This window comes from Salmo salar, chromosome ssa02 (assembly GCF_905237065.1).
Source record: "Salmo salar chromosome ssa02, Ssal_v3.1, whole genome shotgun sequence".
In the NCBI taxonomy this organism is placed as follows: Eukaryota; Metazoa; Chordata; class Actinopteri; order Salmoniformes; family Salmonidae; genus Salmo; species Salmo salar.
This window is the reverse complement of record NC_059443.1, coordinates 22,093,531-22,108,592: the sequence shown is the minus strand read 5'-3', so window position 1 is coordinate 22,108,592 and position 15,062 is coordinate 22,093,531. Positions and strand designations below refer to the sequence as shown.

Here is a 15,062-nt window from a genome sequence, read left to right as displayed (position 1 = left end):
CTTCACTCCAGTCAATTACATGTAGTCACACGCATAGTACAGTATTATGGACACTAACTGTCAAATTTTAGTGTTTATTGTTCAGTTACAAAAAAATAGAAACATAAAAAAAAAACACACAAAGCAACTCTCATAACCTTTGAAACAATGTTAAATACATCTGTAACCACATATCTCCTTCACACTGCATTAAACCAAGACAGAAAAATCAAGTAAACAAAAAAATAAAGCACCAATTGTTCTATGCTAGAAGACCGATAAACAATGTAATACTATCCTGGGGACAGAAACTGTCATGTTACTTTCTCTTCACTACTAACGTAGTATCCTGACTCTACAATCGGTTGGCCCCTCTACCTTAGGGGCTTACTTTCTCTTTCTGTCTTGAGAGCAGCGTGGACAATACCTGCAGTTAGAAAAAAGGAAATACTCAGTTGTAAACCTTAAAATCCCATCATTATTTCCGTTATGTAAGATACACACTCACCAGCCAGTTTATCAGGTACACCACCCTGTTTATAAAAATGGATCGCTCCTACAGACAGTGAGTCACATGGCCGTGGCTTGCTATATAAAACAGGCATTCAGTTACTGTTTGATTGAATGTTAAAATTGGCAAAACGAGTGACCTAAGCGATTTTGAGTGTGGTATGATCGTCAATTGCCAGGCGTGTCGGATCCAATATCTCAGAAACGGCTGCCCTCCTGAGCTTTTCACGCACGACAGTGTCTACGGTTTACGGAGAACGATGTGACAAACAAAATACATCCAGTCAGCAGCAGTCCTGTGAGCAAAAACTGTAAGCGTTGATGAGAGGTCGAAGGAGAAGGGCAAGAATCGTACAAGCTAACAGGCGGGCCCGCAAACAGACAAATAACAGAGCAGTACAACAGTGGTGTGCAGAACGGCATCTAGGAATGCACAACTTATCGATCCTTGTCACGAATGGGCTATTACAGCAGACGACCACACCGGGTTCCACTCCTATCAGCTAAAAACAAGAAGAGTGGCTTCAGTGGGCACGCGATCACCAACACCGGACGAGTGGAAAAACATCACCTGGTCCAACGAATCCCGGTTCCTGTTGGGTCATGCTGATGGCAGAGTCAGGATTTAGTATAAGCAGCGTAAGTCCATGGACCCATCCTGCCTGGTGTCAACTGCGTACCGCTGTCCAATCTGCAGCAACTGCGTGATGCCATTGCGTCAGCATGGACAAACATCCCTGTGGAATGTTTCTGACTTGTAGAATACATGCCCCAAAGAATTCAGGCTGTTCTAGAGGCAAAGGGTGGTCTGACCCTGTACTAGATGTGTGTATCTAATAAACTGGCCAGTGAGGTTAGTCTGTGTAGGTTGGCTGATTCCCTCACCATTTCCCTCTTGGTTTCGTCGTCAGGCCCACGCAGGCAAAGTGGAACCATTCGATGGAACACTGCAAAAACAATCAACACAGGGGTTTGATGAAGTCTGTACACACTGTAGCTTTCAAGAACCAGGATCAACACAACAATTTTGGTCAGGTCAGTGCACACACTGGGGGAACTCTGGGGAGGTTTCTGGGGAAACTCACGTCTGTGTTGTCACAGCCAATCATCTCTCCATAGGACACCTGGTGACACAGGCAGTAGGTGGGCTCATTGGGGTCCACTGGCATGTCCAGCACGTCAGAGGGATGCACGTTCCCAAAGTTAGCCGCTGGAGCAGTGAACTCCCCCCTGACAATGAGAGAGAGTTGTGGGTGAGTACACACACAATTAAGGCCAATGAAGGCGATCGTCTTCTAGGAAGGAATTGATAGAGTGCACAATAACAATCGTACGGCTGGAGAAGTTTGACTTTCTTCTGTGCACTCTTCGGACTGCCATCTTCATCGGAGCTCTTCACTTTAGACCGAGTTTTAGCCACCTTCTTCTCTTTCAGCCCCCTGGACTCACCTGAAATATCAAAACATAGCTTTAAATATACAGTGAGCTCCAAAAGTTTTGGGTAAGTGACATTTTTAATTATACAATGACTATGGGGTTAAAGTGCAGACGGTCAGCTTTCATTTGAGGGTATTTTTGTCCATATCAGGTGAATCGTTTAGAAATTACAACACTTTTTGTACATAGTCACCCCCATTTTAGGGGACCAAAAGCTGTGGAACAAGTTCACTTATGTGTATTAAAATAGTAAAACGTTTAGTAATTGGTCCCATATTCCTAGCACACAACGATTACATCAAGCTTGTGACTGTACAAACTTGTTGGATGTATTTGCTATTTGTTTTGGTTGTTTCAGAATATTTTGTGCCTAATAGAAATGAATGGTAAATAATGTATTGTCATTTTGGAGTCACTTTTAATGTAAATAAAAAATATGTTTCTAAACACTCTACATTAAGGTCGATGCTACCATGATTAGATAGTCCTGAATTGTGAATAATGATTAGTGAGAAAGTTAGACGCACAAATATACCGCCAAGACATGCTAACCTTTCACCATTACAATAACAGGGGGGGGGGTGTATGATATTTATGCCTCTTTCACTCTTTATTCACGATTCATTCAGGACTATCTGTAATCATGGTAGCATCCACATGAATGTAGAGTGATTAGAAACATATTCTTATTTACAATAAAAGTGACTCCAAAATGACAATACATTTACCATAATTTTTTCTCGGAATGATTTGATATTTTGAAGTGTGCCAAGATGCTACAAGGCAAACACTCATGAGAAACAGACCCGAACGTACACACACACACACACACACACACACACACACACACACACACACACACACACTTTAAATACGTACTTTTCTTTCCCTTACTGGAGGTGGAATCATAGTCTGTGCTCTCTATCTGCTTCTCCTTCAGGTCGGCCTCAAAGCGGGCCAGGTCTGTGTCCAGTCTCCGGATGTGCTTGTCCACCTAGGGAACAACCACTGCACTTTAGGATTCATTTGACTGACCCACAAAGGCTCCAATACAAAGGAAGCACAACGCTCCAGAGTACTACTACTGACCATCTCATAAGTCTGCATGGCCAGTTGCACTTTGTCATCCCCAAACTCCTTGCTTTTGCTGTACGATTGCTGGATCTGCCTCAGAATAGTAAGCTTCTGTTCAGACGAGAGGGTCCTGGCGTTGGATGTGTAATCCTTTGCCAGGGAGTCTATCTGCCCCTTTAGATCTGAGAGAAAGACAGATGGGTTGAGTGAGAAGTTTGGATAAGCAATTTTATTGATGCCACTGGTCTGGGAATATCTGCCTTATGTGATGTGTGTTACCGTGTCACTTGCTTCCACATAACATGTATTTTATTTATGAAGTATGTGGATCTCGGGCTTTTACAAGTATGAATGGATCTAAGAAATCCCATGGCTGTGCCCTTCAAAAGCTCAACAAAGTACTGCTATGTAAAGACGCCTCACAGAATTCTAGTGCAGCTTTTGGTCTATATGACCTGACGATGTTTGAAGATTAGCAGATCATTGAATGGTAAATTGTTGAGGACCGTGGACATGAATGTTCTTTAGCCCTGGTAATCTGGTTGTTATGGAGGCTAGACAGATTTCATTTGCATAAATTCATCATGGGCAATTCAAATGCACAACTTGTGGGTGGGATGACTGCTACTTTATTATGCATTGTAAACATGGTTCACACATACTCTGCAGAATAGTGAATTGGTCGGTAACAGTTGTAGTTAATGTTATTTCTCACCCTCAGTACGTTGATCCAAGTCCCTCATCAAATTGAAGTTCCTCTGCAGTTCAAATGGCAGGTTCTCTATGCCTGTGATGAGAAATGAACAATCATTAACAACTTTTGACTAATAGTCACTAAAAATACAAACTATTGGTATAACAAATGTATCTTCAATTTGTGATGTTACTCTAGCTAGGCTATTGCCTAGCAGGCAAAACGACCGTTGGTGTGGCTTAGCTAGGTAGCTATTAGCGGCCTAATTCTCCAAATAAAGCATTCCTTCTTGCAATGCATTGACTAAACATGCAGAGAAATTCAAATTTATAGCTGAACTATCGAAAACATTTGCAGATTCTTCTCTGTACATTTTTTAAATAATAGAAAATTCTCACTATCCAAATAGTGTTCCAAATACATTCCCGCCGCCATCTTGGAAAATGTAAACAACACAACTTCCGGCGAGGACGAGTTCTTCTTTGGTTTGATCCGAAATCAAATCTAAGTACCGGTATTTTATTATCAATCGATAATGCATAGGGATATTGTATTTGCACTGTGTCAGAGACTGAATGTAATTGATTAAACATACTGTTTATGAAATCTAATAACATATTTGATGTCATACACAGCCAACAATACTGTAGTAATATAAAAACCAACACAAGATGGGGGTATATGGAAAACAATCTGAAACATTTTATTGTCTCAAGGATTAGTCTTTACAATACATATCAATTTCACCAAAGGACACAAAATGAAATTAAACCGAACATATAACATTGCAAGGAAGGAATAAAATGTGAAGTTGTGATGTTTAACGAGAGTTGAAGTAAGAACGTTGCCCTCGACCACAGATCTAGGATCATATTACCATATTCCTAACCTAGAACCAATCATCCACAAGGGCCATGAAAAATGTATGATCCAGTATCTGTGTGGTTAGGGACATCATCTACCTACTCCAAAGGGGACTGAGGCTCAGGGCCCTAGATGGAGGGTCTGCTGCAGTGATTTTCAGTCTGGAGGGAGGCAATATTTATCTTAACATGCTCTGCTCAACTCTTGTGAAAATTACTGATCTGTCATGACAATTAGACCTCTCTGACTAGCGACAACTGCTAAATAATTACAGTCTTCATTTTCATAAACATTTTATAGATGTTCATTGTCCAACCTCTTTTTTCAGCAGCTTCTTCAACTTATTGAATTTGTTCTTCCCCATTCTCTTCTTGCTCTGCATGGGGGATTTCCTCTGTTTATCGCCCTTTTTCTCAAACTTGCTCCCTTCCTTTGACTCTTTGGTCGTCTCCCCTTCTGTTTTGACTGTGTTGGACTTCTTGAGCTCTCCGTCCACTTTCACAGTCCCACCATCCATCTTAGCGATCTTTGCCTTTTTCAGCCCGGTTGGTTTCTCTTTTTTTTTCATGGTGCTTGGATTTGTTGTTTTCTTGGCGATGCTTTTGACTGGCTTCCCGTTGGCTGTGGCCTTCTGTGACACAGCTGGCTTGCCAGGGACTGGCTTCTGCTTCTTGGACTTGTTCTTAGACCCTGCTTTAGATGGCCCGTCCTCATCAGAGGAATCAGCTGTAACCTCTACTGCCTCAGATGGCTCGGTTTCCTCTTCTCCGTCTGGAATAGTGACAATAACAGGATGTTAGTTTTATATAACACAAGTGGTGTTTCCACGACACTGGACAAAGCATTGTGGTTTATTAGATCCAAGATGACATCTACTTTACCTTTGTCAACTGCTGTGGTTGGGACCGTGTTGGAGAACTTTTTCAGCTTGGCCACAAAGAAACCGTCCATGTTGTGGGAATGAGGATAGAACCGACGTGAGAGTTTCAGAGAGGGATGGAATCGTCTCTCTTTGAATCTAAATGGAGGAAATATATTTGTTCATATTGCACGAGAAAATGGTTAGGGTGTACGGGTAAATATCTGGATGAATGTGAATAATGTGGTGTTCTTATAACCCCTTTACCTGGTGAAACCTTCTTTGCCAAAGTCCAGTCCAGTCTGGACGAGTTTGACGTTTCTTTTCTTGAGAGCATAGTCCACTACCCACTCGTTCTCCTCCACCTGGTGATGAAGTCAATAACATCATTTCAGCTATTCTACTCCAAATGAATTTAACCATCAGACATTTTGTACATGCAAAAACAACAACAAAACGTATACGATACAATAAATCATTGCAATTCACTTTAAGTAAAGCCCCACAATTTAGATTGTGTTTATTTGTCAGTGTGACACTGTGTACCCACCATGATAGAGCATGTGCAGTACACCAGATAGCCTCCAGAGGGAGACTCAGCGTTGACCGAGTCGATGGCCGCCAGGATGAGCTCCTTCTGCAGGTGGGCCAACCGCAGGATGTCAGACTCGTCCTGAGAGACAAGACGTAGGATTAGGAAGACATGAACAGGAAGTTGTCATTAAAGGCCAGTGTCTACTGTAAATCTAAAGGCCCGTGTAGTGTATAATAGGTTTTTTCTCACTTTACTGGTCTTCACAGCAGGGTCTTTGGAGATTACTCCTGTGCCTGAGCAGGGAGCATCAAGCAGCACTCTGTCAAACCCACCCATTACCTGCAAATATAGTAACCAACAGGTTAACATACATACTTATATTGTGTCATACAGTACATGTATAAACTGCATGTAGAGCAAGAACCTCTCTCATTACCTTAGGGAACTGCCTCCCATCGTAGTTACAGATCATCGAGTTGGTGACTCCCAGACGGTGGATGTTGCCCACCACACTCTTCAGTCTGTCAGCACTGGCATCATTGGCCACAATCACACCTGTGTTCCTCATCAACTGGGCTGTGGGACACACACATATACACAATAAATAAGTAATCAAATAAAAAGACAAGTCTTGCCTGTCAAGCCCCTAGATCAGGGGTTCTTCATCTTTTTCCAGGATCAGGCCCAAATGAGAAATTAAGTGTTTTCGTGGGACCGAACCACATGAAAACATGCCCCCTTTTGAGGGCCCTAAGCAAGATATGGTTGGGGGGCTCCCCCACCTCGCAGGCAAAACATTTTAGTTTTAAAGTTAATTTCCTGCAATTCTACACACTTTGCCATGACTTATGCCATTTTAATATGATATCTGAGTGAGAGTGACTAACAAAATCAATGGGGGGCCCCTTAGAGGTCAGGGCCCTTGGGCACGTGCCCGGTCAGTATTCGGCCATGATTAGATAGCTGGCTAGACTAACTTACCAATCTAAAAAGTGTTTGCTGACATGGCTAATTAAGTAACTGTCAGTAGCTAGGTTTCCATCCAATTGTCAACAGATTTTCATGCAAATATTCTAAAATCTGCATAAAGTATGCACATTTTCCCACAAGTGGTGTGTTTTCAATAAACTGACTTGCGTGATGACGTAGTTCACACAAAATGTACTTTTTCACTTAACTTTTCATGTTTCCCGAATAAATATCTCAAGTTTTCATCACCTTTTCAACTCTGCTGATGGTTTTGTCACAAAAACTGTTGCGTTACACAGAAAATGTGCCGACTCTGGTCTTGGTACGTGCGCTCTCAGATGCTGTGCGGGTAGGCTAGTCTACATGACTTTTCTGGATGAGAGCGAGAATATTTTTTATTTGTCAAGTGGCAGTCATGCATCGATCATCATGTCACCAGAACAAGACCCTGGATATTTATTGGAGAGGAGCATCAAGTTCATCACCGTGCACTTTCACCACCCTGTGAAGTTCATCAGAACTTATTTCATCTGTAATCTAATAAATTGCATGGTTTCCCGAGTCACGTTTTCACCGCCATTTCTCACATAATTAATTTTACAGACAAAAAGATCCCACCAATGTCGACCGAACAAATGATATGTCGGCATTTACAGTAATATTTTTATACATCAGGACTTTACTCGCATAAAAAGTGTGGATGGAAACGTGGTTATTGACTGACATAGCAAGAGAAAAACAGCTGCTGCACAACCAAATGTCAAAATTATGTTGTTTTCTTCTATTCTAACTCCCATGTCGCAACACAAGAAAGGCTGCCTTTGATTGTTAGGCTAATTGTAGAGACCAACAGCAGTAAACAGTATTGTGATCATTGTCATTCAACTCTCATTTAACATCCTCACCCATATAGGTGGTCTTTCCCCCCGGAGCTGAGCTCATGTCGAGCACAGTCTCCCCCTCCTGGGGAGAGAGAGCCATGACAGGCAGGAAGCTGGAGGCTCCCTGCAGCATGTAGTGACCAGCTAGGTACTCTGGGGTCGCACCTGGGAACAAGAAAACACAGCTAGGGTATACACTCATCAATTCATGTATACTTACTCATAACACACAGAAAGCAGGATAACAGTAGTAAATAGAGAATTAACATTCTAATCTTTCATACAAATATAAAAGGTTAGAGTGTGCTGGTACTGACCTATGGGTACTGAGGAGTCAAAGATGACCAGGCCCACTTTAGACCACTTCCCCAGAGGATCCAGATTCACCCCTCTGTTGATTAGGGCCTGGGACAAACAACAGACATGTCACTCAGTCAGTCTGGCAGAGGAACAGGTATTACTAATAGCATCCAATGATCCTTTGGTCAATTCCAAATTGACCCTTAGTCTTAATCCTTTCAGACATACACAAATGCCTAGGGGGTAGGAGTGGATTTGGGGCACCTTTATTTGATCCAACTTGAAATAGATTTGTTACCTGAGCCAAGTCCCTCCTCCTTGTCTTCAGTGTATTGGTGCGAATGGTGACAGGTCGCTGAATTTCATTGGCCTCCAGGAAATCAATCAGCTACAAAGCACATAAAACGAGGGAAGCCTTAGTTCAGCATGATGACAAAACCGTTACAACAAAACGTAACCTTCCATAGATTCCTGTTCATTTTGTGTTTCTATGACATTTGGGAGAACAAAGCAATGACACACCTCTGACACTGGGAAGATATCCAGCAGTTTGTCTATGAGGAAATTGTTGTAGCTGTAGTAAGTGGAAAGATCCTTTTTGAGGAGAGAGAGGTACTCTGTTCTCTCTTTCCCCTCCTCCCTCTTGGTAGCAAAGTGAGAGAGAACGTCCACGTTGTCCTTTATTCTCTGGTGGATGGTCTGCAGGTCTACAAGCAAAACGCCTGTAATCACAGGAGACAGAAACTCACTACAGACGGAGTCCACAGGCACTGATAAAGAACATGCAGCAATGTGTAAACTGGCGTAACAAAAAGCAGAACTGTAAAATCTAAAAATAAAACAAAAAAAGTACAAATTTAAGCTCTAAACTCACCCTCTTTTGCTATCTCCTCTGCTCCAGGTAGTACAAATTTGTCCATCTCATCTATATTAGCCTGTACCGTGTCATCTTCATCCATGTCTTCATCTCCACTCTTCCCCTTATCATCATCATCATCATCATCATCACACTCTCCTGGCCCATGGCTTCCTGCAGCTTCTTCTGCTTCCTGGCAGCTCGCTCGATGGGGAGCAGCTGAATGAGGGATGAAATGAGGAGTAAGGAACAGATGATTCAACAGACAAAGATTCAGCACCTTGCTAAAGAACAGTAATAACTTTGAAGAACGAACATTGTTCTGCTATTTAGAACATGTCCTGGACACACAAATTCAGTGAATAATTTCACATACCTCCTCTCCATCACCGTCTACTTCCCCCTCTCCTTCACTGCTGTCCTCCAATGCACCGTAGTCATCAACCAGGTCATCATCGTCACCATCTCCCTCAATTAGCAGTTTTTTCCCTTTATTGTTCTCCCCTCCCTCTTGTCCCTCGTCCTCTTCCTGCTCCCATTCGCTGTCACTGTCGTCCTCGTTATCCGATTGGCCGACCTCACGCTTCCTCTTTGCTGGCTTCAGCCATTCACTGTTTTCATCTGTGAATCCTTGAGAACAGGGGAAACAAACCAATTAAATCCCCATAGACATTCATGGCTATTATATTGAGAACACAGTAAATGGATGGGGCTGTCTGACTCTGGATCCACATGGACTGGGGTGACTTACCCCCCCAATGCTTACAAATTAACAGTAATTTACCTTTTTTTGGCTCCTGCTTCTCAATGGTTTCCTTGGGCTTTTTGGTCACTTGAGCTCGCTTCCCAGCTCTACAAAACAGCACCATCATCATCATCAGCAAAAGCGTGTGACACATTACATAGTGGTTTAAAAAAGGGATTGACGACGTAACATCCAAAAGATTACAAACTGACCTTTTCCTGGACCTGCTTGACAGTCGTTTTGGTGCAGTATCCTCTACAAATGACAAGCATAGTTAGTGAGCATCAACCTCTAAAGCTTCATGTCTCATTCCCAGTCATGCATCTTTGCTTTAGTGCCACTGTACTCCCAGCAAGTGAAGGAATACTGAGCATGTCTTCAGCTCTTTAGAAGCTGTATGTTATAATAGCATCCCTCTCACCATCCGTTAAGAACTTGGCCAGCTCAGTCTCTGCTCCTTTCTGCTTCCTAGACTTCCGCCCAGGCCCCTTCTTCACATACGTGGTGGGATCCAACTTCCTGCCCATGACTGACACCTACACAGGTAGTCTGGAGAGAAGATATAGCTCATGATCATGTAGGATTTACACACAAAGGCATAGGATCAGAATAGGATGAAAGTAGTCACCAACTATGCACTGATGGCAACTCTGAAAGATGGTAGCTAGCTATATTCTCAGTAACATGTTGCTCAGAATCTGTTCCAAGAATGTTGCAAATAACAAAATTATAAATAACGACAAATCAGCTTAACTTGAAGTGTTTACTGAAAATGCACCTGAGAACATATCACCTCTTAACTCTGACCAGCACTGATGTGGAGAATTAAAAAGCAATGTGAAATAGAAAAAAGTTGACGTCTCTAGCATCACGGTGTAATATGTAACGTTAGTTATTATAATACGTGGAATGTCCTTTTCATATGCCAAGTCTGCATTCTCGTCATAAGAATGTTAGGTAGCTATCTAGCTAATTAGTTGACAACTGCTAATCGTTAGTACACATTTCCACGCATGCTAACGTTATCCATCAATGGTATCAATTATGATGATGTGCTGGTAATTAGCTAACGACACATTGACTTCTGTTAATAAAAACAGACGAGTTGCATTCTAGAGACAACCGAACACTCATCTCATGAGGTTGCTATGAGCGGTAAAGAATGTTAGTTGGAATTTGATATCACATACGCAGTGCAAGTCCGTCACCATGACTTGTTCATTCACTTGTGTATGGCACAAACAATCACGGCATTTCTGTTTACAACTCTCAAAAACTCACCTTGCAATAGTTAAAGTATTATGTATTTATTCGATCCTTGATTCAAGTTAACAGATCAAATTTAGGCACATGTGTTTTTTTTCTAGCACACGTTGATTCCCGGAAGAAACAACCATGCGTTTCCGGCGCATGTGATATACGAAGGCAAAATGCTCATCTTTACAGAGGGAGCACAGAGTTTTAAAACTCTGGAAGTAGGTTGGAAGTATTCAGTCTCTTTTATATACTAACTGAAAATAAACTTTACTCATTTCGTTTCGTGTAGACCTACGTGAAAATGTTACAGTTGGATGCGTTGTCCCAATGAATAATATGTTATTTCCCTGGGGCATAAACAATCAGAGAGAATAATCAACCCTTTTCGATTATATACTAAACAAAAATATAAACGCAACATGTAAAGTGTTGGTCCCATTTTTCATGAGCTGATGGAAAACGCTGCACACTGCTGCTCATGCTCCCAGGTGATGGTTATTTATAACAACGTTTCCACCCTTAGGTCTTCATCAGGCATCCATATCCCAGGTGGGGGTGGAAGGTCATATATATATATATATATATATATATATATATATATATATAGGGGTAGTACTCAGGGACATCACTTCCTAAAACAGATGGTAAAAAATGTATAACATAGGTTCACAATATTAACATTCAATGTATCAAAATATGTGATCAATATTTACAGTAATATACATACAATATTAAATTAGGATAAAAAATGTAGAATAATTTGAACATTTTGAAACTGAAATAAAAGATCCCAGAAATGTTCCACATGCACAAAAATACAAACAGTGTAGCTATTCCCTCCGCAAGGCGATCAAGCAAGCTAAGCGTCAGTACAGAGACAAAGTGGAGTGGAGTCGCAATTCAACGGCTCAGACACGAGAGGTATGTGGCAGGGTCTATGGTCAATCACGGACTACAAAAGAAAAATCAGCCCCGTCGCGGACCAGGATGTCTTGCTCCCAGACAGACTAAACAACTTTTTTTTGCTCGCTTTGAGGACGATACAGTGTCACTGACACGGCCCGCTACCAAAACCTGCGGGCTCTCCTTCACTGCAGCCAACGTGAGTAAAACATTTAAACGTGTTAACCCTTGCAAGGCTGCAGGCTCAGACGGCATCCCCGGCCGTGTCCTCAGAGCATGCGCAGACCAGCTGGCTGGTGTGTTTACAGACATATTCAATCAATCCTTATCCCAGTCTTATCCCAGTCTGCTGTCCCCACATGCTTCAAGAGGGCCACCATTGTTCCTGTTCCCAAAAAAGCTAAGGTAACTGAGCTAAATGACTACCGCCCTGTAGCACTCACTTCTGTCATCATGAAGTGCTTTGAGAGACTAGTCAAGGACCATATCACCTCCACCCTACCTGACACCCTAGACCCACTCCAATTTGCTTACAGACCCAATAGGTCCACAGACGACGCAATCGCCATCACACTGCACACTGCCCTAACCCATCTGGACAAGAGGAATACCTATGTAAGAATGCTGTTCAGCTCAGCATTTAACACCATAGTACCCTCCAAACTCGTCATTAAGCTCGAGACCCTGGGTCTCGACCCCGCCCGGTGCAACTGGGTCCTGGACTTCCTGACGGGCCGCCCCCAGGTGGTGAGGGTAGGTAACAACATCTCCACTCCGCTGATCCTCAACACTGGGGCCCCACAAGGGTGCGTTCTCAGCCCTCTCCTGTACTCCCTGTTCACCCATGACTGCGTGGCCATGCACGCCTCCAACTCAATCATCAAGTTTTCAGACGACACTACAGTGGTAGGCTTGATTACCAACAACGACGAGACGGCCTACAGGGAGGAGGTGAGGGCCCTCGGAGTGTGGTGTCAGGAAAATAACCTCACACTCAACGTCAACAAAACAAAAGAGATGATCGTGGACTTCAGGAAACAGCAGAGGGAGCAGCCCCCTATCTACATTGACGGGACAGTCATGGAGAGGGTGGAGAGTTTTAAGTTCCTCAGCGTACACATCACGGACAAACTGAAATGGTCCACCCACACAGACAGCCTGGTGAAGAAGGCGCAGCGGCGCCTCTTCAACCTCAGGAGGCTGAAGAAATTCGGCTTGTCACCAAAAACACTCACAAACTTTTACAGATGCACAATCGAGAGCATCCTGTCGGGCTGTCTCACCGCCTGGTACGGCAGTTGCTCCGCCCATAACCGGAAGGCTCTCCAGAGGGTACAGAGGTCTGCACAACGCATCACCGGGTGCAAACTACCTGCCCTCCAGGACACCTACACCACCCGATGTCACAGGAAGGCCAAAAAGATCATCAAGGACAACAACCACCCGAGCCACTGCCTGTTCACCCCGCTATCATCCAGAAGGCGAGGTCAGTACAGATGCATCAAAGCTGGGACCGAGAAACTGAAAAACAGCTTTTATCTCAAGGCCATCAGACTGTTAAACAGCCATCACTAACACTGAGTGGCTGCTGCCAACATACTGACTCAACTCAAGCCACTTTAATAATGGGAAAATTGATGTAATCAATTTATCACTAGCCACTTTATATTATATAATGTTTACATAACCTACATTACTCATCTCATATGTATATACTGTACGCTATACCATCTACTGCATCTTGCCATCTTGATTTAATTAAATGTATCACTAGCCACTTTAAACAATGCCACTTTATATAATGTTTTCATAACCTACATTACTCATCTCATATGTATATACTGTACTCTATACCATCTACTGCATCTTGCCTCTTTTATCACTGCCACTCTATGACTATATTTGCCTATGCCGTTCGGCCATCACTCATTAAAATATTTGTATGTACATATTCGTATTCATTCCTTTACACTTGTGTGTACAAGGTAGTTGTTGTGGAATTGTTAGGTTATTACTTGTTAGATATTACTGCATGGTCGGAACTAGAAGCACAAGCATTTCGCTACACTTGCATTAACACCTGCTAACCATGTGTATGTGACAAATACATTTGATTTGATTTGAAATGTTGTGCATAAATTGATTTACATCCCTGTTAGTGAGCATTTCTACTTTGCCATGATAATCCATCCACCTGACAGGTGTGGCATATCAAGAAGCTGATTAAATAGCATGATCATTACACAGGTGCACCTTGTGCTGGGGACAATAAAAGGCCACTGAAATGTGCAGTTTTGTCACATAACACAATGCCATAGATGACTCAAGTTGAGGGAGCGTGCAATTGGCATGCTGACTGCAGGAATGTCAACCAGAGCTGTTGCCAGAGAATTTCATGTTAATTGCTCTATCATAAGCCAGGTCCATAGGGGTTTTAGAGAATCAGAATGTCCAACCGGCCTCACAACCGCAGACCACGTGAAACCAGGCCAACCCAGGGCCTTCACATCTGGCTTCTTCACCTGCGGGATGGTCTGAGACCAGCCACCCGGACAGCTGATCAAAGTGGGTTTGCACAACCGAGGAATTTCTGCACAAACTGTCAGAAAACGTCTCAGGGAAGCTCATCTGCGTGCTCGTAGTCCTGCAGTTCGGCATCGTAACCAACTTCAGTGGGCGAATACTCACCTTCAATGGCCACTGGCACGCTGGAGAAGTGTGCTCTTCATGGATGAATCCCGGTTTCAACTGTACCAGGCAGATGGCAGACAGCATGTGTGGCGTCGTGTGGGCGAGCGGTTTACTGATGTCAATGTTGTGAACAGTGCCCCTTGGTGGTGGGGTTATGGTATGGGCAGGCATAAGCTACAGACAGTGAACACAATTGCATTTAATCAATTGCAATTTGAATGCACAGAGGTACCGTGATGAGATCCTGAGGCCCAATGTCGTGCCAATCATCCGCAGTCATACATCAAGCTGAAAATGTCCCTGTACTTCCTTGGTCTGCCTGCATACTCACCAAACATGTCACCCATTGAGCATGTTTGGGATGCTCTGGATCGACGTGTACAACATGTTCCAGTTCCCACCAACATCCAGCAACTTCGCCCAGCCATTGAAGAGGACTGGAACAACATTCCACAGGCCACAATCAACAGCCTGATCAACTCTACCAGATACTGACTCGTTTTCAGAT

General features: G+C 43.1%; 2 protein-coding genes across 2 annotated transcripts; both read right to left on the bottom strand.

The window, feature by feature from the left end:
- Positions 1 to 60: 60 nt before the first annotated feature.
- LOC106575935 (inhibitor of growth protein 4) lies at positions 61 to 4,153 on the bottom strand. Its single transcript, XM_014152690.2, has 8 exons — positions 4,093 to 4,153; positions 3,716 to 3,787; positions 3,016 to 3,182; positions 2,806 to 2,920; positions 1,824 to 1,938; positions 1,575 to 1,719; positions 1,375 to 1,436; positions 61 to 406 (listed from the first exon to the last, which is right to left on the bottom strand). Exons 1-8 carry the CDS (start codon positions 4,127 to 4,129, stop codon positions 367 to 369), a joined length of 753 nt encoding a protein of 250 aa, XP_014008165.1. The 5' UTR covers positions 4,130 to 4,153; the 3' UTR covers positions 61 to 366.
- Positions 4,154 to 4,374: 221 nt separating this feature from the next.
- Positions 4,375 to 11,042, bottom strand: nol1 (RNA methyltransferase NOL1). The gene is given in 17 exon segments (NM_001173650.1): positions 4,375 to 5,329; positions 5,440 to 5,576; positions 5,685 to 5,782; positions 5,968 to 6,090; positions 6,202 to 6,291; positions 6,389 to 6,528; positions 7,827 to 7,967; positions 8,120 to 8,207; positions 8,401 to 8,490; positions 8,625 to 8,824; positions 8,977 to 9,108; positions 9,111 to 9,177; positions 9,335 to 9,588; positions 9,743 to 9,810; positions 9,916 to 9,958; positions 10,125 to 10,252; positions 10,985 to 11,042. Coding segments are annotated over 16 exon segments (2,244 nt in total). The 5' UTR covers positions 10,231 to 10,252; positions 10,985 to 11,042; the 3' UTR covers positions 4,375 to 4,862.
- Between the last annotated feature and the right edge of the window lie 4,020 nt (positions 11,043 to 15,062).